This window comes from Aquarana catesbeiana, linkage group LG07 (assembly GCF_042186555.1).
Source record: "Aquarana catesbeiana isolate 2022-GZ linkage group LG07, ASM4218655v1, whole genome shotgun sequence".
Lineage (NCBI taxonomy): Eukaryota > Metazoa > Chordata > Amphibia > Anura > Ranidae > Aquarana > Aquarana catesbeiana.
In genome coordinates this window covers 235,846,506-235,870,104 of record NC_133330.1, presented here as the reverse complement: position 1 = coordinate 235,870,104, position 23,599 = coordinate 235,846,506, and the positions used below count along the sequence as shown (strand labels likewise).

The 23,599-nt window shown below is 41.7% G+C and overlaps 1 protein-coding gene across 2 annotated transcripts in view; it reads right to left on the bottom strand.

Annotated features, from left to right (window-relative positions):
- The window catches only part of ABCA4 (ATP binding cassette subfamily A member 4), a 450,770-nt gene that overhangs the window by 88,650 nt on the left and 338,521 nt on the right, over positions 1 to 23,599 (bottom strand). For both annotated transcript variants that reach the window (XM_073593112.1, XM_073593113.1), the window contains 4 exons: positions 17,919 to 18,088; positions 12,772 to 12,949; positions 10,072 to 10,187; positions 6,042 to 6,189 (listed from right to left, as the gene is read on the bottom strand). In XM_073593112.1, the coding sequence (XP_073449213.1) occupies positions 6,042 to 6,189; positions 10,072 to 10,187; positions 12,772 to 12,949; positions 17,919 to 18,088 (612 nt within the window). The remainder of the gene's footprint in view (positions 1 to 6,041; positions 6,190 to 10,071; positions 10,188 to 12,771; positions 12,950 to 17,918; positions 18,089 to 23,599) is intronic.

Here is a 23,599-nt window from a genome sequence, read left to right as displayed (position 1 = left end):
GGTAGTATGGGCGTGGGTAGCCCAGTAGGCCAGGTCCGATATAAGGGACTCGATATCCTGCGGTGTAGCAGGAAGGTGGAGAGGTCTAGTGGGGGGGAGACACCCCCTCTCAGAGTTCTTTATCATTTAGTACATATTCCTTGAAGTGGAATATTGGGGTGGAGGAGAGTGGGTGGGGGGGGAAGTGTGGGAAGGGAGGGAAGTGGTGAGGGTGGGATGTTGTGGGGGGGGGGTTTACTTCTCTTTTTGGAATTTATTTTTTTTTACCCCCCGGGGACACCTGCTGGGAGCGAAGAGATATACCAGCTATTGGATGAATATATTGGGCAGCAGCACTATTGGATATGGCAGCCCCAATAAAAGTGATATCATATAACGTGAGAGGTTTATGTTCACCACACAAAAGGGGTCGTCTCTGGCAGGAACTATGCCACCTTAGGGGTGATGTGGTTTTCTTGCAGGAGACGCACTTCGTGAAGGATTCCATTCCAAACATGCCCGTGCACTTGTTTAACCAGTGGTTTCATGCACCATCCCCGATTACGAGAGCCAGGGGGGGTAACGATAACCTTTAGAAAGACATGTCCAATGGTTGTAATAGCCTCACAAATAGACCCAGAGGGTCTATTTCTGTTTGTAAAGGGAAGACTGCATGGCTTCTGCTATACATTTGCTTCAATATATGCGCCAAATACCGCAACGGTAAATTTCCTTGTAAAGACTCTGAGGCTGCTGAAGAAATTTAGGGAGGGCTTTTTGATGCTGGGGGGGGGATTTTAACCTTACCCTAGACTCAAAGATAGATACGTCAACGGGCAAAACTCACATATCTTTTAAAGCGTTAAAGCATCTAAAACAGCTCTTACGTTCCCTTCACTTGGTGGATGGATGGCGTGTAACACATTATCGGAAAAGGGATTATAGTTATTATTCCAAAATACATGATACTTATTCTCGTCTAGATATTTTTTTGGTGGACCAGTTCTATCTTGAAAGGACCCGCTCTTTTACTATAGAGCCAATAACGATTTCAGACCATGCCCGTGACTTTCCTTCCAATTTCTGCTGGCCACCTAGAACGAACTTGGCGGTTGAATGAATCTTTACTAGAGGATAAAAAAGTGGTGGAGGCTTTATCTTGTAAGATAAAAACATATTTTGAAACAAATATGCCTGGAGAAGTTTCTGAGCAGGCTGTTTGGGAAGCCCACAAATCAGTGATTGGGGGGAACTGATAGCACACGGGCCACGGATTAAAAAAGAGAAACAAAATGAAATAGTAGATTTATTGAAAGAGATTAATGAATTAGAAATCAAACATAAAAGACACTTGGACCCAGCAGATTCCCAACAATTGGAGGACCTGAGACATAACTTAGCACAATGCCTAGACCGCAAAGTTAAAAACAAGCATAGATATTATGCACATCAGTTTTATGAGCAGGGCAATAAATGCGGTCGGCTATTGGCTAGACAGCTTAAAAAACAGCAAGAATCCAGGCATGTGTATAGCCTAATAGTCCAAAATAAAAAGATAGTGGAATCTCAAGCCATTGTGGCAGAATTTCACAAATTTTATAAGGCTTTATATAATATTCATACTGTTTCGCCGAGTGCGAAGGGAGAACAGCGCAAATTGGAAATTCGAGAGTATATAGAAGACTCAGCGCTGCCCTCGCTGCTGCCCACGGTAATTGAAGAAATAGATAGACCAATCTCTATCAATTAATTAAACGAAGTAATATCGAGTCTGCCGAAAGGTAAAAGCCCAGGACCAGATGGGCTCACCAATTTATATTATAAGAAATGTATTACCGGATTAGGAGGCCCATTATGTAGCTACTTTAATTCAGTTAATGCCTCCAATCCATTACCTCCAGAGGCCTTGTTGGCATACATAACGATACTTCCTAAACCAGGGAAAGATACCCAGCAGTGTGTGAACTACAGACCCATCTCCTTGTTAAACTCACTAAGGTCTTAGCAAAAATTTTGGCTCTTCGGTTACAGGACCATATATTGAAGCTAGTTCACTTTGATCAGACGGGCTTTATGAAGGGTCGTGAGGCCAGAGATAATACCATACGGGAACTACACACCCATTATTGGATGCAACACGGCCCTGACAAGGCCCCAAGAGTGATGCTGTCAATGGACGACGAAAAGGCATTTGATAGGGTGAACTGGGGATTCATCACGGAGGTGCTAAGGGGGATGGGTCTGGGGGAACGCATGATGGGCTGGGTTGCAGCATTATATGCGACGCCGAGAGCGAGAGTTAAAGTAAATGGCACACTGTCGGATTATTTCCAAATATGTAATGGCACAAGACAAGGGTGTCCATTATCCCCGCTGTTGTTCGCTATGATATTAGAACCATTTCTTTGCAAAGTGAGGGGAAATATTGAAGTTCAGGGGGTATGGGTTGGATCAGTTGAATATAAAGTCTTGGCATATGCCGACGACTTATTATTCTATCTTTCGTCACCACAGACATCACTGCCGGCTTTGATGACAGAGGTTTCTAAGTTTGGAGATTTATCCAACTTCAAAATAAATTTTGAAAAGTCCATATTGTTACCTAGTCATGTACCCCTAGGGATGAAAACGATTTTGCTAAATTCTTATCCCTTTATTTGGAACAAAAACTCATTGACATATTTGGGAATACATATTACAGCAGATCCTAAACTATTGTATGATTTAAACTATGGTTCCTTAATGAAGGGGGTAATTGGGGACCTGCAGAAATGGAGGGGCCGGTTATTAACGCGGTTTGGAAGGGTCAGTGCCATAAAGATGAGTGTACTACCCAAAATAATTTATCTTTTCCACACAGTGCCAATTACACTCCCACAAAGTTTTTTTAAAACCTTACAAAAGGCCTTCATAGCATTTGTATGGAGTGATAAACATCCCAGATTGGCGTATGATATTTTGTGTAGAGGCAAATTGGAAGAAGGAATGGAACTACCAGATGTAGCTATATATTATAGAGCAATGTCTTTAGTGCGGATCCTGAACTGGTGCCACGACTCTGCAAAGAAAATATGGGTCCCCTTAGAGCAGATAATGGCAGGCAGGAAGCTGGCCGGAATCCCGTGGATTCCGAGTACAGACAGGGGTCTCTCAAAATGGACATCACCATTTCACAAAGAGCACACTCTTAATTTGGGATAAATTAAATCAATCAGGAGACTACGCTCCTCGGATATCCCCTTTGACCCCATTGGAGGGGTACCCATGGTTTCCTCCTGGGGAGGAGGTGGGATTTTTTGGAGCTTGGGGGAGGGATGGGGATACGGCATGTGGCAAATTTGCCCCCCATGGAACATTAACCCCCCTGCGAGATCTGACATCGAAAATGGGGAGGATACCTATGGAGGAGTGGAGATACCATCAATTGGGGTGCTTTTTCAAGGGACTTAAACCTGGGACGAGACCAGTGAGTTCTCTTACTGCTTTCAAATCCATGTGTGTAAATATACCCATTGAAAGACACTTGATGTCACAGATGTATAGATTGATTCTCGTGACACAAAACCAAACGGTTCCATACTTTATTAGAGAATGGGAAGGAGAACTAGGTCATAATCTTACCACAGCACAAATTAAGAAACTCATTAACTTGACGTACTCTACATCTATAAGCTCACAGATTCAAGAAATGTCATATACATTTTTGACTAGGTGGTATTGGACCCCAGTTAAGATAGCAAAGAGGTTCCCAACGGCAGACGCCAGATGTTGGAGAGGGTGCGGACAGAAAGGCACCTTTCTCCACCTATGGTGGTCTTTCCCTAAGATTAAGGTGTTCTGGGAAGCAATCGCTTCTTGGGATGAAAGGTTATCCCCCGGACCAATAGAGGTGACACCCTGGAACTTTTTGTTTCAACTTCAATGTCTGTTAGAGCTTATAAGAACAGTGTTATTCCACATCTAAATGCTGCCAAATCATTAATACCTAGGCTATGGAAACAAACAAGAAGTCCAACCTTGGCGGACTGGAAGAAAGAGGTCAACTTAATAATGGAGGCCGAAAGATGGGTGCATGCAGTGAAAGACAAGAAAGATAAAAACATTGAAACATGGGCAGGATGGGTGCGCTGCTTGAAAGAGATTAGATAGAGTAATGATGTAAAGAGTAGTGTGGTCTCTGGGTTCAATCGCGGGTGTCCCGGTGGGGGGGATATATATAAATCTGTTAAAAAAAAATTTTTTCTCTTCCTCTTCTCCCTTACTAGTTTTTTCACTGGGGTTGAATACGGGGAAGGGATAAGGGGTGGGGAAATGGGAAGGGATAGAACACTTTGGTAGGAAGGGGGGCACAGAAGAGAAGGGATAGTCTGAATAGATATAGTAAAGGGAAGATGGTATATTTACTCACTGACCATGAAGGATGTATGGCTCATTGGCTCATAGAAGCCTCATATAGTTTTCCTTTTTATTTTTTTTTTTTTTTTTTTGGGATATTAAGGTTGACTCTTAAGAGTGATTTGAATTGGCTTAGTAGCCTCCTAAACAAGAATTTTTTGTACAGGCTGAAGTTTTTTTCTCTCACAAGGACGGAATGTCTTTTTAAATTTTGTGGATTTGGAAGGGAAGTGTGGAGCACAATGGAAACACTATATCTAGAGGAAGAGATGAGACAAGTGGGGGAGGGAACACTATTGGTGTAGGGGTGGGAGAAATAAGGAAAGGGGAAGGGGGAAGGAAATGTTTAAATTTTATTGGGATTTTTTTTTTTGTGTGTGTTTGAAAGGGGGAAGAATTGTTAATAATTGTTAATTGTTAAGATAAAATGTATTTATTTGGATAAACTCGAAATATTGTAGATTTAAAGTATGAAGTAATGTATATAATGGAAAATAAATAAAAATTTGATAATATAAAAAAAAGATCTAAAGTGCTCTCATGAGTAGGAGCCCACAATCATTCTATTTACCCTGTTAACTGAATACCTTCAAACTCTAAAGAAGATTTTAGACGTTGTATGTGCTGTATGTTCAGCTTTACAAAGCTCTAGCTTTATAGCTTCATGTATGCCATCTTGGGTTTGTACAATCATATCTATCCTTGAAAACCTCAGAAAAATTTTTTTTTTTACCCATCATGCTGGCCATATATTAACCCCCCCCCCCCCCCCCCTCCATGCCAGGCTATAATATTCTGACAGCTCCTGAACATTAGCTGCATCTGATGGGTTCATCCAAAACTTTTCCAGCGGGCAGTCAACTTTTGTCAGCTGGAACAGGGCCGACATGGCCACCCACTGAGTGAATTTCAGCAAGTTTATTAGGTTCCTGCCAAGTTCATTCAGCGTATGGCCAGCCTATATTTAATGCACATTTAAAGTATTTTTTTTATATTTTGGATTGAATAGGGAATGGTTCAAATCTGCCTTAGGTTTATTTTTTCCAAATCTGTACTCATCGGGAAGATTTCTCTTCACTTCCCATCCTGTAAACACAAAAGGAAATGAGGGGAAATCTCTTAAGCACGGTACACACTATAAGAAAATCGGGCGAACGAATTCCGACCTTCCAGATGCAAATTTCTGAAGGGACAAACTCCAAAAATGTTCTTGCACAGGAACAGAACGAACGATTTTCGTTTAATGAGTACCGTTTTCGAACGATTTTCGTATGAGAAATATCAGATATGAAAAACAAAAACAACAGATAACAAAAAAAAGCATTTGTCGTACGAGAATTTTTGTACATTATTTCTATCCTCAGTTACGACTTGCTGTGAAACACTGAGGAAAACCGGACGTTTGTTCGTCCGATTTTCCCATAGTGTGTATGGGGCATTAATGATATACCATTGCAGGCAGCCAGAGCAGATGTTCCCATTAAACAATTTTCCCTCTATTCTTGTTCTGGGAGCAATGTTACCATATCCATAACAAAAAACAAATGCCTTTGGATACATTCTAATAGCTCTAGTGAAAGTCATGCATAACAATGGAAAATTAATGATCAATAATGCTCTCTGCAATGTGTTTCTAAGCATATAGTTTGCAGCATCATTTTACTCACCCTGTTATTTTCAAAGAGATCAAGAATGAAAGTAATGGCGCTACTGTTTATGCCAATGAAGAGATTCATACAAGATAATGCAACATAGGCCGTGCTTGGCACATTGAAGAAATATGATGCTGGATACATCATAGGAATTACAGCCCATCTGAAAATAATCATTCATAGTTTTAAAGGGTAAACATAGGCTGACTACTGAATTTTGGTTTGACTATTGCACTTACTAAGCAAAAGCAAAACTGATAATGCAACAATCTCCATTCAAACCATATCTACTACAAATATTTGTGCCAATTTAACGTATAATGTATATTAAAGCTGAAATTTACTCTTATATTTTGCTTTTCCTGGTTCCCCTTTACCCCATCAACATGCTAATGACATTTTTACATAATACCTTTATGTTGCGTCATATACCTTATTTTAGACCTAGTTACGTCACTATGGAAGATCATGACTGGTGGAAGGGTACAGCAAAGTGCTGCACATAGCTCCTGAAAACATCTTACCCCAGCATTCCTCTTAAAAACCTCCAGCCCTGATGCAAGCAGTAGGATGGTGCTTGGGAGGCATCATGCAAATATCAAAATGCCCATGTAGGTGGATGTCAATCTGGAGGAGTGGAAAATCCAAGGGAAGACTGTAACTGCATGTTTACTTTCTTAGGTAATGCCCACATGTGATGATGAGCCTCCATGATTGAAAGAACTTAAACCCAATAAAGGAAAATGGTAGGCCAAGACACAAGATGATGCTGCAGCTGCTAATGTATGTTATAAGAAGCTCACATTATGCAGTGAAATAAGTAAGCAATTTCAGTACAGGATAGTCTGCCATTGGCCAAGACTGAGGGTAAGGTTTGAGTTCAGCTTAAAAGTGGAACCCCACAGCTGATTTAATCCCCTCCTCTCACCCATCTTCTGCTTCACCATCTTACAAATTTTACCTATGCTGGGTATTTGGGAGCTGGCAAAGACTGGCAGTGCTTTTGCGCGTGTGCTGGGACTTTCTGAGCATGCGCACAAACGTTGACAGTTTCTATGGTCACTCTAGCAGCCTACAGTTTTTGTGCACATGCACAGAACCAAAGGTTGCTGAAATTAATTAAGTTCCTCTTTAAGTTGTGTACAGTTCTATTTAGTATATGTATGTCAAAGTAATAGAGAGTTATCGTTTTTTAATTAAAAAAAAAAAAAAGATGTTTTACTTACCTGCTCTGTGCAACGATATTACACAGAGCAGCCTTGATCCTCCTCACAAATGTTTGTGATTCCCTCTGCACTCGGTGTCTCTTGTGAAAGCAGGAAGTGAGAGGACCAGTGCTGCAGCCAGGACAGCGCTGGATCCGTGATTCAGGCAGGTAAGTGTTTAGGGACAGGGGGTAGATTAGGTAACTGGGTTTTTTTTTTTTTTTTACCTTAAATGCAGATAATGCATTAGGGTAAAAAACAAAACGTTGGATTTAAAACCATAGTTTAGTATTATATTTGTGTAGTGAAAAAAATGGATGGTGGCAGAAAGTAACAGCTAAATATGTCAATATATTGATTTCCATTGTGATCATACTATTAATTCATATTAATTACTTTATTTTATGGTTAGTGTAGGTCAAGTACTGTAAAAAGTCAGTTTGTGAACAAAAAAACAGAGATAAGTGTGTACAACAGCTCTATCTAGAGGACATTTATAGACAAGGAATGATATCTTTTATATTAGCTGTTTTCAAACAAGTTTGGATATATATTTAAAATAAAAAGGATTAATGTAGCTATAAATCTGATCACTAAAATTTCATATATTGTCCTTAACATGTTTGTGAAATTTCAAAATATGTTATCAATCTCTTTGAATCCACGGCTTTTATTGACGGAGCTGCAATTGTATCTTGGGCTGGCTTTCCGGTGCACTGCACAGCAGTGGGAATAAAAGGGTATAAACAGTGTAGCGCTAAAAACATAAATCATACAAATATGAATTAATATGAATCATAAAGTGAAAAAAATTATACAATTGAATATATAGAAAAACTCATAAGCTCATAAACTGTTCATGTTTCAAAGGAGAGTCCATATATTCGTGATTCAAATATTAATGTTCAATCACCCAAGTGAAAAGAAATCATCGCTGTGAAAACCTTCTGCCACCAAATATAGTGTAAGGAGGCTTACCGGAACAGTGGGACCCTATTTAGCATATAACAAATGGGTCAAACGGACTTTGGTGTCTCAACACCTGAATAGGGAATCTTCACTGGAATCATCGCCAAATGCCAACAACCATCATAGCTAATGGAATGGTATGTAAACTTATAAAAACTTTCAGAGTGTGGAGTCCTCTCATCAATACTCCTTTAGGACATGAATCCAAAGAGAAAAGATAGGAGACTCGACAAAAACATAACATTTATTTTAAAAAAATGTAAATCACTCACATTTCAGTACAACATCAAAAGCATAGAGAGTAAAGTTGTAGTGGCATAGACAGGACAGTAGACCCGACGCGTTTCGTCTCAGTCAGCCATCATCTGGGGTGATTGAACATTAATATTGGAAACACGAATATATGGACTCTCCTTCGAAACATGAACTGTTTATGAGCGTATGAGTTTTTCTATATATTCACTTGTATAATTTTTTTCACTTTATGATTCATATTAATTCATATTTGTATGATTTATGTTTTTAGCGCTGCACTATTTATACCCTTTTTTTGCACAAGTTGTCTCTTTTAGTGCTGGCTGCTTTATATTTCTGAACACTAAGCGTGGTTTAACACTATACTACAGTAGTGGGAATGGCACACGCTCCCAACATAGTGCAACAGCTGCAGCCCTCCTGCACCAAACAGATGAACTTGTAGTTCTCAATGGAATACAAATGCAGTTATCAGCAAAATCGTAATTCATCAACCTTTATTCTCTAACTGGAAGTTCATACCCTGGTACAGACAGGGAGCTAGAGGAAGAGTCTACAGGCATTGCAGTTGTAGCCATCCTGCCCGAAGCATCTAAATTTAGTCTTTCTGGGTGGTAGACAGAGCAAACATTTTTATAGTCTATTTGCTCATTTCATTTTTCCCCTAAGCTCAGTGTTGCTGTTGTCTCTTTCTGTTACTAGTAGGTTTCACTGGTGTAATGATAGAGTGAGATGCAACAGTAATTAAGAGTTATGAATATTTATGTTTGCCTGGCCAGTCAGTAGGAGGTTTATTGCCACTGGTGAATGCTGGAGACAGCACAAATATTTAGGGTGCACCTTGTGAGCTCTCTCTTCCCCAGGGCTTGTTAGTCTGCAAGTTAGTAAGGGTGTTTGGAATTCCCTATCCCTCTCTCCCATGTGATGTAGTAAGGAATAAAATCTTTAAAAATACTTAAAGTGACTTTCACCCCATTGTTACACATCATCTATTTTTCAATCATGGACTCATGTCTGGGAAAATGGCAGCCTACCCTGTCTTTGGGAGTAAAAAAACATGCCTCGGGGTTCATTGGGATGCTACACAATAATTGACATGCTCATTTGTTCTCTCATGTGACCATGCATCCTGGTAGTAGAGGCAAGGGTGACAGGACACTGTGCAGATACATAGTGTGCTTGGATTCCATTGGCTGTTCAGCCTGAGACAAGATGCAGGCTGTGCTTGAGCAGAGGGGTTTGTTCAAGAGGCAGGCTGTGATTGGAAGGGTGTGTGTGCCAGAGGCAGGCTGTGATTGGTCAAGGTTGTGGCTGTGATTAGTCAAGGTTGTGATGGCTGAACAAATTACCCAATACAGGCATGATGTGTGTCCTGTACCTCTGAATGGCCAGCCAAAGGATAAAAGCTGACCATAAAAACACAGATCAGCTTCTGAACTTTGTGAGGTCCGTTTAGAACACAGAAGAAAAGTGACTGGCAGGATCAACCAGGTAATTCAGATGAAAGAACTATATGAAAATGATAGAGACTATGATTTATAAAATATGCATATGTAAAACACATAGGTACTGTCTCTAATATCTGTAAAAACACATGAACATGTATAATTACTTACCCATAGAAAAACAACAATGCTATGAGTGCTGGTAGGTTTGTGGATGATGTATATGCTTTCTTTTCAAACGCAATGAATATGACGACCACCATAGCCACACTTATGGCATAGTTTGCCTGAAGACACAGGAACACTTTTTATTTTTAAAATATGTACTATAACTATCACTTCACTAAATACAGTAAAAGTGAAATAAATGTCAACGCTATATAAGTATCTCTAATAAATAACAGGATAACCATATTTTAAATTTGGAAAGGTGCCAAATGTGGCAGTGGAGGGGGGGGGAGGAAGCAAACAAGCGGCGCTTCCCCTTTTGGGTGGAGCTCCACTTTAAGACCCCTTTCCCACTGAGCCAGTTTTCAGGCATTTTACCGCTAGAAATGGCGCCTGTAAAGCACCTGAAAACTGCCACCCATGCCGCCCGAGTGTGAAAACCCGAGTGCTTTCACACAGGGGCAGTGCGCTTGTGGGACGTTAGAAAATGTCATGCAAGCACCATCTTTGGGGCAGAACTCCCATGCCCATTTCAACAAATAGGCAGCACTTTCGAAGCGCCTGTAAAGTGCTTCAAAAGCGCCGCAACATGGGCGTTTATAACCCCTTCTCTGGGGTTAAAAGCGCCTCACTGGCAGACGAAAAGCACCGCTTAAACAACAGTAAAGTGCCGCTAAAACGAGCAGCGCTTTAATGCTAACGAACGGGCGGACCCAGTGTGAAAGGGGTCTAAAACCTTATACATTATTAAAGTGAATCACCTCTTAACAGGATACACACCGTTTAAACCAGACATTGCATAAAAATATAAGGTCCACTTATAAATGAGCCCCTCAAATCCAAAGAAAAGTAAGAAACTAGTGGGTGTTTCATGCATGCTAGGATCCACTAATGGCTGTGTAGAAGAAATGCCTTTTTCCGCTGTAATGCCCTGTACACACGGTCGAACATTGATCGGACATTCCAACAACAAAATCCTAGGATTTTTTCCGACGGATGTTGGCTCAAACTTGTCTTGCATACACACGGTCACACAAAGTTGTCGGAAAATCTGATCGTTCTGAACGCGGTGACGTAAAACACGTACGTCGGGACTATAAACAGGGCAGTAGCCAATAGCTTTCGTCTCTTAATTTATTCTGAGCATGCGTGGCACTTTGCGCCTCGGATTTGTGTACACACGATCAGAATTTCCGACAACGGATTTTGTTGTCGGAAAATTTTATAGCAAGCTCTCAAACTTTGTGTGTTGGAAATTCCTATGGAAAATGTGTGATGGAGCCTACACACGGTCGGAATTTACGACAAGGTCCTATCACACATTTTCCGTTGGAAAAATCCGACCATGTGTACGGGGCATAAGAGTTAATCTTTGATAACCATAGCCAAATACTTCACTAATACTCTCATTGTAAATCTAGGTAAAAAAAATTACACTGTATATCATGTATCCAATGACATTTTATTGGAAAATTCTCACTGAACTATTCTTGTCACTATAAGGCATAAAGTGTTATTAAACCCCAAAACAAAAATGTAATATATTGCAGCTTACAAATCCTTGAAAGCGGTGGCTGTATTTGAATTTTTTTTAGACTATTCCCTTTATTTTCTTATGATCTGGTCAGGATCACCAGGTGAAAATAATGCAGCCACCACATCTGACAATTGGTAAACTGCAATATAAAAAATTTTTGTTTTTGGGTTTATTACCACTTTACTGATTGTTTCTTTTTAAATGTTATCCATTATACTAACTGCAGTAATGGTTTGATTATCTTATTTTAATGAGGATGTGAAACCAGTAATGCTAATGTGAGCATTTAGATAATTATCTATGATTGATTAAGTTATAACTGTTTAACTATAGCACTTTTTAGCACTAGTACTGTACATCTAGGATGCAATATGGTATCAGCTTTAATAAACTAGTCTGACCTGAACTTTGACACTACATGGAGAAAACATTATGGATGACCACTGTACACATCTGAATAAAGATGAGTATTATTTTTGATTAAGCAGAATCTTAGAGGTTTGTATGCATCATTTAACCCTTCCAGACCCTTGTTATTCTTCTCAACATAATGCAAGCTGAAATATTTGTTTTAGATGGAGTGGCCATTTATCAAGCTGAATTTAATTACAGCATATTTCCCCATTTTGCTGATGGATCCAAGCATGTGTCCATGACACCTTACTGCTTTAGTAAATGGATAAATGTCCTGTACAGGCCTGAAACTGAGTGACCATTAGCTTGGCTCAATCTGTATCAGATTTAGAGATCCATGATGATGGTGACATCTGGCAGATATGAAGAATCCAGGCATATACCAACAAGCAATATTGTCTACTGGATATCCTAAGAGATCACTAGAGTCACATAAGTGTGATCATGTTGCCCTTACACCATTGCATCTTCCATTCTGGGAGTTCACTATTTAATCAGATATCAGACAAATGACCACAGCACAATTTTAACAAACACTAACAATAACACATACAACATTATCCACTGTATGTGACTGATGGTTGGCAACATTTATGAAACCTGGCACAAAAAAAGCTCTATTGACAGTATCCTAATGACAGAATCTGGACAACATTTTTTTGTAACAGAAACAGTTTTGAGAAATCTCCCTTCCTGTATTCTATAATGATGAAGTGTATTTACATTTAACAACAAAAACATATAATACTCACGATGTCCCATGCGAAGTTTGTGAACCAGTACACAGCTGGAGTAACTCCGCTAACAAACTGAAGGTGCTTGGCATTGGACACCCTTTCTTGGATCAAATACAACACAAAACTTGCTGGGATGAATGACATAGCAAAAATCACACAAATGGCAACTACAACATCCACTGAAGTAGTCAGCCTGAAAGAAAAAGGGTTTCACTGAAAAGACTTCCTCTAAAAACAAAAGCAATATGGTAAATTCAGTAACATACAGTATGGCAAACTATTGGCAAGTCATCCTTTACCGCTCTGACTTTGCTAAAATGAACCCTTTATTGGTTTAATGAGGATTTTTTACATATGATTACTACTCGCTGCTTTGATTTACTAAATAAGCTCAAATATGTTTAATTTGTTGGGCAGAATAAAGGGTCTAGACTAATGGTCTCCAAATTGTGAACCCTTCACTTGCAGTTATCTGCCCCCTAGGGTTCTGTTAACCCCACTAATATGAGGCACTATTACTCCCATTAACACCAACAACGGGGCATTATTCCTCCCACTGACACCAACAACGGGGCACTATTCTTCCCACTGACAACAGTGTAGCACTATTGTGATGGAAATGCATCAAAAGTGCAACACAAGTAGGACTTAAAGCAGGGGTTCACCCACACTGCCAAAAAAAAAAAATATTAAAAGCCAGCAGCTACAAATACTGCAGCTGCTGACACCTTAATACATGGCCACTTACCTGTCCCGGGGTCCAGCGATGTCGGCAGGGGACGCCGAGAACCCGCTCAGTTCTCGGCAGCTGCCGCCGCCATACTAGGTGAGGGAATCAGGAAGTGAAGCGTTGCGGCGTCCCTAGTGGTCCCCGCTCTCTCCTGGGAGCTGTGTGTTCCCAGCAGACAGCGCGGTCGGGACGGGAAGAGGCATAGACTCCCATGGGAGTCTATGCCGGAAGTGGGTGCAAATACCTGTCTTAGACAGGTATCTGCACCCCCCTCCCCCCTGAAAGGTGCCAAATGTGACACCGGAGGGGGGGAGGGTTCTGAAAAGCGGAAGTTCCATTTTTGTGTGGAACTCCGCTTTAATTTAACTTGAGACAATTGAGTACTGTCCGTGATACTTTTTTTATTTGCACTAACATACAATTTTTCAGGACATACTATCGGGGTATGTTCCCTTCATCAAGGTCCAAGCTCTACAATTACACTCAAAGGTAGGTTCAAATCTCACTGGTGTCTTTGAGAAACTTCTTAGTATTGGCATGCTTTATATGAGTCTGTTTGTGAAAGACAACGAATCTGCAGTGGGTGTGTTTGGGAATAGAGCTCCTTCATCAAAAGCAGGGGTTTCCAGAACTAAAGATTGCTGTACATATGGACCTGAGGTGGAATGATGTTCTATAGAAAAGCCTAGATGAAAAATTGGGGTACTGAGCACGAAGGCTGTGCTCCCTACATGCTGTTCACATTTTATTTTCAGTTTTGACTGGAGAGTATCTTTACTCTTGGATCATTATTCTCAAACCCCTGTGGCAGAAACTAGTGTATACCAGGGTTAGGTAAGGCCTCCTTCACGCAATCGGTTAGCTGCATTTTCCAAATTCCAACAACAAATTCTTACGAGTGGAATGACTGGGGTTTGGTGCTAGCATTCTCTTTGGCGGTATTAATTGCTACGAAGGCAAAAGCACAAGAGCTGAATTATCTGAAATGGCCATCTGTTTGTTCATCTACTTTACAAGCGCTATTGATCTCTTTATTTATAGAGATCAAGGAGCTCTGGTAAGAGGCTGCAAATTATTACATGTGGAGTATGGCTAGACAACATTTGTTTGTTTAAATCCTAGATCACATTTAAAGCGTGTGTTACCCCAACACTACATATTCCTGTGATGTGCCTGCTGTACTATGTACTTGTATGAGAAAGTCTCCTGTTCTCTTTGTATTGCTTCCTTTTATATGAAATCCCTGGTGATCCTGCTAGTCCCCTTGCTTTCTTATTAAAAACTGATCAGACTAAACAGGAGAGCACATTGTGGGCAGTTCTCTAGTTATGCTGGGAACTCAGTGTGTTCTCCTCCAATGAACACACTTATTCTGACACGCCCCTGCTGCACAGCCATTCACTAGGAAGCTCAGTGTACTGTTGCTTCTCCTCCCCCAGCTTTTATGCAACTGAAAACAGAGGGAATGTGATCACTTATAAAAAAAGGGAAAAAAAGCATTTATAATGTTTTTTTTTTTATATCTATAAACAAATGTTTTGCCCTTTATTTCTATTTTAAACTGAATGGGTTGTTTTACAAGGTGATCCTTTACAATCACTTTAAGGTGATGAGTGTACAGATTTTCACTATACTTTCACAATTTCTCACAATTATTGGCATGTGCGCTAATTGTTTTTTTTTTAAATATGTGTGATAACTTTTTTATTACTATTTTTTTGAGGATTATTATTCACTGATTGGTTTGATATGCACACGTATGATTTATCCACTCGTTTGTTTGTATTATCTGTAGCCAGGTGCTGGACCACAAAAACATGGAGAAAGACATTTCTCCCATTATAATCAGTTTACTTTCACTTTCTGCTGTTATGCTAAATGTTGTCAGCAGAGGGAGAATTATAGCCAGAAAAGCCTATGGGTTCCTATGCAGAATGCCGAAGATCATGGGATTTGAAGTCCAGGGAGTAAGCCATATTGTGGAGCTTATGGACTCTATACACTATAATTCCCAGGAGACACTGGGTCAAGGAGGAGCAGTGGACCTGTTTTTCTGAGACTGCTCAGCTATGCTCTCTTATTTGGCACTGAGGGAATAGAAGAGAGCACATATGCTGCATACTGACAAGATTGCTGAGAGGCCAGACCATTGGAGACACCCAAGGCAGCTCAGCACAAATCACAGCAATCACATTTGCACCGTTGCCACAGAGACCATAGCATCCTCTCACCTTCTACTTCCCACTGCTGAAACTACAGAGGCATTCTATGGAGAGACTGAGGGAGCCTTCCTTTTTACAAGTGAAAGTTCACAGCCGCACCACAGGGACTAGTGAGAGGGTGCTGCCCATCATTCACACTGCTAGCAAGAACTTAGTTACTGGAGGTAGGACATTAAGTATACTGCACCTGTACAGCTATACCACAGGTTTACTGCATCTTTACCACAACTTTACTGCTTCTTTACTGCACCTATACTGCATGTTGGTTTACTAAAACTGTTTTTAAGTGTACCAACAACAGCCAGCAGAAGAATAACATAAAGGACTACCCCTTCCGTAAAATCATCCTGCAAGTCCTCTTTGTTCCCTTCTCCCATTCCTTCATTTTCATTAACAGTGCACATCCAGTTTGACTAGGTCTAACATATTCACCATCAATACACTTTGGCAGTATAGTTCTTTTGTTCTGTAAATCAAGCTTTATCACTGCTCACTGCTGCACTTTAGGTGACCTTGCTACTGTTTATGCTGATCTATGCCTAGTCCTTATTGCTAATCACCCTGTATACTAAACTGTGTTATTACCATTGTTAATCCATTTCTATACTTATTTTGTTAACAACCATATAAGGTTATAATATATCAGCTTTGCCTTTACTAACTGGTTTGGTGCCTATTTTCTTTGCTGTACTACTACCAGTGGCGGTCTGGCCATTAGGGGTGCACAGTCGCCACCCCCCATCCATGCATTCGGCCATCTAATCATGTGGGGTGCCAGCACATTGATGCCAATGGGGGGGGTGTTTTTTTTTTTTTTTGAAGCATGTGATTAGAGCCTTATGCTCAAATAGGTTTCAAAAATGGGTGGGCTCGGGGCGCAGAGCTATGCGCTCCGAGCCCACCCAGTTGTGTGACAATAGCGAATGAATATTCCCTATCCTCACACTGATCCTCCTCCTGGCCAATCTGGAAGTGGGACCCGTCACCCAATAGGCTGAAAGGACAGGTGATCCTATTGGATGCCCCAGGAGGAGGAGATGCACAGCGGAAGCCGTCGTGTTGCAGAGAAGGAGACGCCCGCCGTCTGTAGGAGCACTGCCCGCCTGGAACCTAGATGGCATAAGTGCGGGACTGGATTACCGATCGTGTGACCCCGGGGGGATGGTTTGGGGGAAGTTTTTTGCCACCCCCCAAAAAAAACACCAGCCGCCACTGACTACTACCGGGTACTAAGTATTACTTTCAGTGATTTTCTGTGATAGTACATGCTTTGTACACTCAGCCTAGTGTGTCAGAGGGGCTGAAGTTCTTAAAGAGGTTGAGACAAAGAATAGAGGGCCCATCCTAACCAGCAGGTCCTGCTGGGGTAGCGCTATGTACTGATTCATATGATTGTGGAAGCACACCTATTTTTCAGTATTCTAGTTACTATCTTGTATTCAGGTAGTTTCTGTGCAGCATCCACAATTTAAATCACTAAGCGCAAAAAGAGTTTTCATTTGAATGCAAATAGCAGTGGCCGCTAAGCCTATATAAACTAATGAGAGGACAGCAGCTGCTGCTATTCGCATGTAGCCACACACCAAGCATTTACCTGCAGATATCCCTTCCTGAATGCAGCTGACTACATGTGGATGCCCAAGCCTGGATGCAAACACTTACATAGCACACAACTGTCTCTGATTTCAAGGGACTGTCCCTGATTTGGAGCAATGTCCCTCTGTCCCTCTTTCCTCCTCATTTGTCCCTCATTTTGGTTCGATCTATATAGTTGTATATAAAATGCACTTTTTATCTTTCAAAAAGTGTTTCCCAGAGCTAAACCTTTCATCCAAATTATAAATTGCTGCATTTGTAAATTTCAAGTTTAACTATTTTTTTTTTTTATTCTCCTTTAAGGGGGTGTGGCAGGGGGTGTGTCCTATGTCTTCATACTTTTGCTGTCCCTTGTTCCCATCTCAAAAAGTTGGGAGGTATGCACTTAATGTGCGGCTTCATGAGAACAATGGCAGCCACTGTCAGCCTGTTATTAGTTTATATAGGCTGAGCAGTCGCTGCTATTCGCATTCCCGGTCATTCTGGCAGCGAGAATCCGCTGATTCTTACCTCTGGAATTCAATGATGTATCAAAATGGCCATGTGAAAGGGACTCTATACTGGTTATATAAAACACTATCTGGTAATACTTCATATGATGGCTTTGTGCTTACACGGTGACCTCGGACAGCTGATCTTTGGTGAGGTTGAGGGGATGGTTCACTGCAGTTATACCATACTCTTCAGGGTCTTTATCTTCCTCCAGGTTGGCCCTGAGAATAGCATTGTTGGCAACATTGATGAAGATGACCATAGCATGCCAGCCCTTATTATTAAACCAAACCTAGAAAAAAAAGCCATATTATATTTATTAGGTGATGCCAGATAGTTCAAAAACATGTATTCCCTATCAATAATAACCATGATATATTAAATAAATATTAAATAATTATAATATTAAATACTTGCATCTACATATATCCTAAAACACAAACTGTAGCTCTGTCTAAAGGTAGACATTAGATAATCATCTCCTTATCTTGCCAATTATGGCAGGACTTGGCAATGTTGGTTTAATCACCACCACTGACCTTGGTAGACACCCCTAGATGACAAGTCTCTGATAAAAAATTCGATGTCTTTGCTAATGCAGAGACACCAGTGTGTGTCTCTTATAAGTCATCTAGGCCTATTTTAGCAAAATAACTGTAAGGAAGAGGCTTCACAAAGCACACAGCACATCTACAGTATTGGCAAACATCAAACATTCATATGATTATATTTTATAATTACCTGATTAAAAAGAAATTAAGTAAAACGTTTACATTTTATTAAGTATTGAACATAAGTAAATGATTACTGGTTAGTTTGCCTAAAAGGGCAGCAACTATGCACAGGTACACTATATTACCAAAAGTATTGTGACACCTGCCTTTACACGCATATGAACTTTAGTGGCATCCCAGTCTTAGTCCATAGGGTTCAATATTGAGTTAGCCCACCCTTTGCAGCTATAACAGCTTCAACTCTTCTGGGAAGGTTGTCCACAAAGTTTAGGAGTGTCTATGGGAATGTTTGACCATTCTTCTAGAAGCACATTTGTGAGGTCAGGCACTGATGTGGATGAGAAGGCCTGGCTCACAGTCTCTGCTCTAATTCATCCCAATGGTGTTCTATCAGGTTGAGGTCAGGACTCTGTGAAGGCCAGTCAAGTTTCTCACTCCAAACTTGCTCTTCCATGTCTTTATGGACCTTGCTTTGTACACTGGTACACAATCATGTTGGAACAGGAAGGGACCATCCCCAAACTGTTCCCACAAAGTTGGGAAACCAAAGTTGGGAGCATGGAATTGTCCAAAATGTTTTGGTATGCTGACACCTTAAGAGTTCCCTTCACTGGGACTAAGAGGCCATACCCAACCCCTGAAAAACAACCCCACACCATAATCCCCAGTCCACCAAATTAATTGGACCACATTGTGTGATGTTGCCTTTATTAGTGGGACTCATGCACACTGCAGCTCAAAAGAGCTCAAAGAAGCGGCTCGTACAGGCATTTGAGTTCTTTTGAGCTCTTATTTGTTTCTGCCTGGAAACTCACCTCCATGTTAGCCAATGTGTCCATGCACACTATGACTTTTTGAGGCGTTTTCAGTCATATGCTCCTACACGCAGAAAACCCCCCACCAAACTTTCGTTTTTGCGAAGAGCTAGTGCCCCAAAGAAGCTCGAAAATGCGCGAAAATGTTTGTTCCAGCTTTTTGTTTTGTTTATACAGTGGTTAAGAAAATACTATCTAGGAGGGTTTGTGAAAAAAACGCTTATGCTCAAAAAAGCTCAAAGGAGCTTGAAGAAGCTCAATAAAAATGTGTGCAAGAGCACAAAAAAGCACAAGCTTCTCCAAGCTGAAACAAAAGCTCAAATGCCTGTAAAAGCAGCTTTTTTTGAGCTGCAGTGTGCATGAGCCCATACTGTTAAGCCAAACATAAGGCCCAGTTAAGAGGGATGTATCTTAAGTGAGAGGTGGAGCTCAGGCTAGAAAATAGCTTCAACTGCTGCTTACTGCAGTCTAATGCCGCGTACACACGCCCGCTTTTCCCGTCGGAATAAACTCTGAAGGTTTTTCCGACGGAGTTCTGATGGAATTCCGCTGAAACTGTCTTGCGTACACACAATCACACCAAAGTCTAATCATCCAGAACGCGGTGACGTACAGCACGTGCGACGGGACTAGAAAAAGGAAGTTCAATAGCCAGTAGCCAATAGCTTCGGTCTCATACTTCAGAGCATGCGTCGTTTTTGGTCCGTTGGAAAAGCATACAGACGGGCGGTTTTCCCAATAGGAGTTGGTTGAGTCGGAAATATTTAGAACATGTTCTATTTCTAGGTCCATCAGAATTTTCGAAAAAAAAAAAGTCTGATGAGGCATACACACGATCAGAATATACGATGAAAAGCTTCCGTATGACTTTTTCTGTCGGACATTCCGCTTGTGTGTACGCGGCATTAGTCATATATTATCTGAAGGAAAATCATAGAAACAATCAGTAAAATTCAAATATCATTTGTAAACCAAAGAATTTAACAAAGGCTTTGGTTGATGCTAAACTCTGGGCAAACAGCTAGAGGCAGCACAGCCATTGACCTTTATTGCTTGGTCAGGTACACAACCCCAACCCACTGATAGGACAGTGAAGCAGATGCAGCACAGTGATGAGGCTAACATTCAGTTCACTTGCCTTCCTGTAAGCATGTACAACCTCAATTCTGAAAAAGTTGGGACGCAGTGTACAATCTATATAACAACAGAATGCAAATATTTGCAAATTTCATGAACTCATATTTTATTCACAATGGAAAATAGAAAACATATCAAATGTTAAAGTCATTTTAGGAAAAAAATAATGTAATTTTGAAATTGATGGCAAAAACACTTCTCAAAAACTTTGGGACTGGGCAATAAAAAGCTGGAAAAGTACAACCCCATTTCCAAAACATTCCTGTTGGGACAGGGCCATGTTTACCATGGTGTGGCATCCCCTTTTCTTTTAACAACACTCTGTAAATGTTTGGGAACTGAGGAGACAGTTGCTGGAGTTTTGATATTTGTTGCCCCATTCTTGCCTGAGCATATGCGGCTCTAAAACCTGGATATTTTAACATTGATGGTGCCTTTCCAGATGTGCAAGCTGCAATAATGCACCCCCCAAGCTGGAAGGTCTGCACTGTACTGTAGATGATGATATATTTAAAGTCTTTGAAATTTTACGCTGAGGAGCATTATTCTGAAATTATTCGACAATGTTTAGACGCGCCTTTTCACAGATTGGTGAACCTCTGCCCATTTTTACTTACTGAGACACTCTGACTCTCTAAGATGCTATTTTTATACCCAATTATTTTACTGGTCTGTTGTCAATTAACCTAATCAGTTGCAAAATGTTTTTACAGCTCTTCCTTGTTACTTTCTTTTTCAGCTTTTTGTTGCCTTGTCCCAACTTTTCTGAGAAGTGTTGCTGCCATCAATTCCAAAATTACCTTATTTTTTTTTCTTAAAATGGTAAATTTTTTGGAATTAGGGTTGTACCTGTAGCAGAGCCTGATTGGCTATATGAGTTGTTTCTCTCTCACTAGTCCAACTGCGGCAATAAAGGTGATTTACTGAATCCTGATATCAAAATCAGGAACTGATATTAGTTATATATATCAGTCTTATATTAGTCTTAGACCCCTTTTACACTGAGGCGTTTTTCAGGCACTACAGCACTAAAAATAGCACCTGTAAAGCGCCTGAAAAAAGCCTCCGCTGCAAACCCAATGTGAGGCTGGGTTCACACTGCTGCGGTGGCAGACATCGTATGTGATTCGCAGCGCACTGCTGTTCACATCACATGCGATGTCTGTGCTGTGCGATATCAGCCATACAGATAGTATGGCTGATATCGCACCGCATTCGGTCCAAACCCGCACAGGACCCTTTTTTTTGTTCGGACCAGAATCGGATCGCATGGGTGTTCACACTTATGCGATCCGATACATGTCCGAATTGTCAGTTCGCAGTGCGATATGCGGGCTGAACTGGGGGTGTCATTAACATTGTATGACACTCCCCAGCAGTTCGCATATGGCAGTGTGAACTGCCGTGCGAGTTGGTGCGATGCGGGAACCCACAGTAAATTTGCTGCGTTCCCGCACCGCAGCAGTGTGAACCCAGCCTTAAAGCCAGAGGGCTTTCACACTGCAGACCTGCGCTGGCAGGGCGTCACAAAAAGTCCTGCCAGCAGCTTCTTTGCAGCGGTGGAGGAGTGGTGAATACATCGCTCCTCCACCACCCCTGCCCATTGAAAACAATGGGGCAGCGCCGTGATACCGATGGCTGTTTTGCGGGCGGGTTTAACCCCTTTTCGACCGCTAGTGGGGGGTTAAACCCGCCCAGCTAGTGGTCGAATAGTGCAGCTAAAACGCCGGTAAAGCGGAGCTAAAAGTAGCGGCGCTTTACCGCAGACGCCTGGGGCGGCTCAGTGTGAAAGGGGTCTTATGGTAAACTTTAGGCTGCTTGTAGTGGAGGCATAATGTTTAGCATAACACAGCAAGGCCCTCTATCAGCTGCTTTGAAGTACTACATCAGTGCTTTTTAACCTTTTTTCAACCAAGGCACCCTTTAGAATCGCAAACAATCTTGAGGCACCTCTGTCTGAGGGCTCGTTCGCACCAGGAGGTGCATCTGAGTGAAACCGCTTTTTTTGCACGTTCCGATCCTAGCATGACTCCACCAAATCTCCCCATCTAGTACAACCCAACCAAATCCCTCCCTCCTAGCACAACCCCCCCACCCCCACCCAAATAACCCTCCTAGCACAAACCCCCTCCTCCTAGCACAACCCCCCCACCCAAATTCCCCTCCCAGCACAAAATGCCACACATCCTCCCTCCGAGCACAACCCCCCCCCCCCCCAAACCCTCCCTCTGAGCAAAACCCCCAACCCAAATCACTATCCCAGCACAACCCCCCCAAAATCCTCCCTCCTAGCACAAACCCCCCACCTGCTCCCAAATCCTCCATATAGCACAATTACCCCCAAATCACCCCTCTTCCTTACAGTAGTGACGGCAGCCAAGAGGGGAGAGAGCCAGGAGGAGGTGTGGGTTGTGCTTTTACCCCTCCCCCCCAAGCTCCTCTCCTTTCTGAGATCTGAGCGATCTTCTTTTAACCATTAACAGGAGGGAGAGCGCATAGATAACTCCTGTGTACAGAGGAGGCAGAGAGCTGTGCCCACACCTCCCCCGCTCGCTGCTCTTCTCTGTACTCTTGCCGGTGTTCTGTCTAGAAGTGCCCGGGACGAATCGTATGGAACAGCACAACAGCTGATTTTACGCACAGCTGTTGTGAGGGCGAGACGCCCACAATTTTTCTGTGAGATTGTGCCCCGCATTCCCATGAGCGAGTTCATGACGGTGAGGGGCGGATTTGTACATGTTGTGGGCAGATTTCTAAATGATGGGCAGTTGGGGGTGGAATTTTTAAAGATGGCCAGTGCTGCAAAACAAAACTTTTTATGCTATTGCACTGGCGGGGCATGTTTAGCCAGCTGATTGGCGAGTTTGCAGGGCATATTTAGCATAAAAAGTTTTGTTTTGCAGCACTGGCCATCTTTAAAAATTCTGCCCCCAACTGCCCATCATTTATAAATCCACCCACAACATGTACAAATCCGCCCCTCACCGACATGAACTCGCCACAGGAGCGCGGGGCACAATCTGACAGAAACATTTCTTCTGTCAGCTATTGTGCGCAGGCGCCGTCACAACATCTGATCGTAAAATCAGTTGTTGTGCTGTTCTACACGGTGCATGC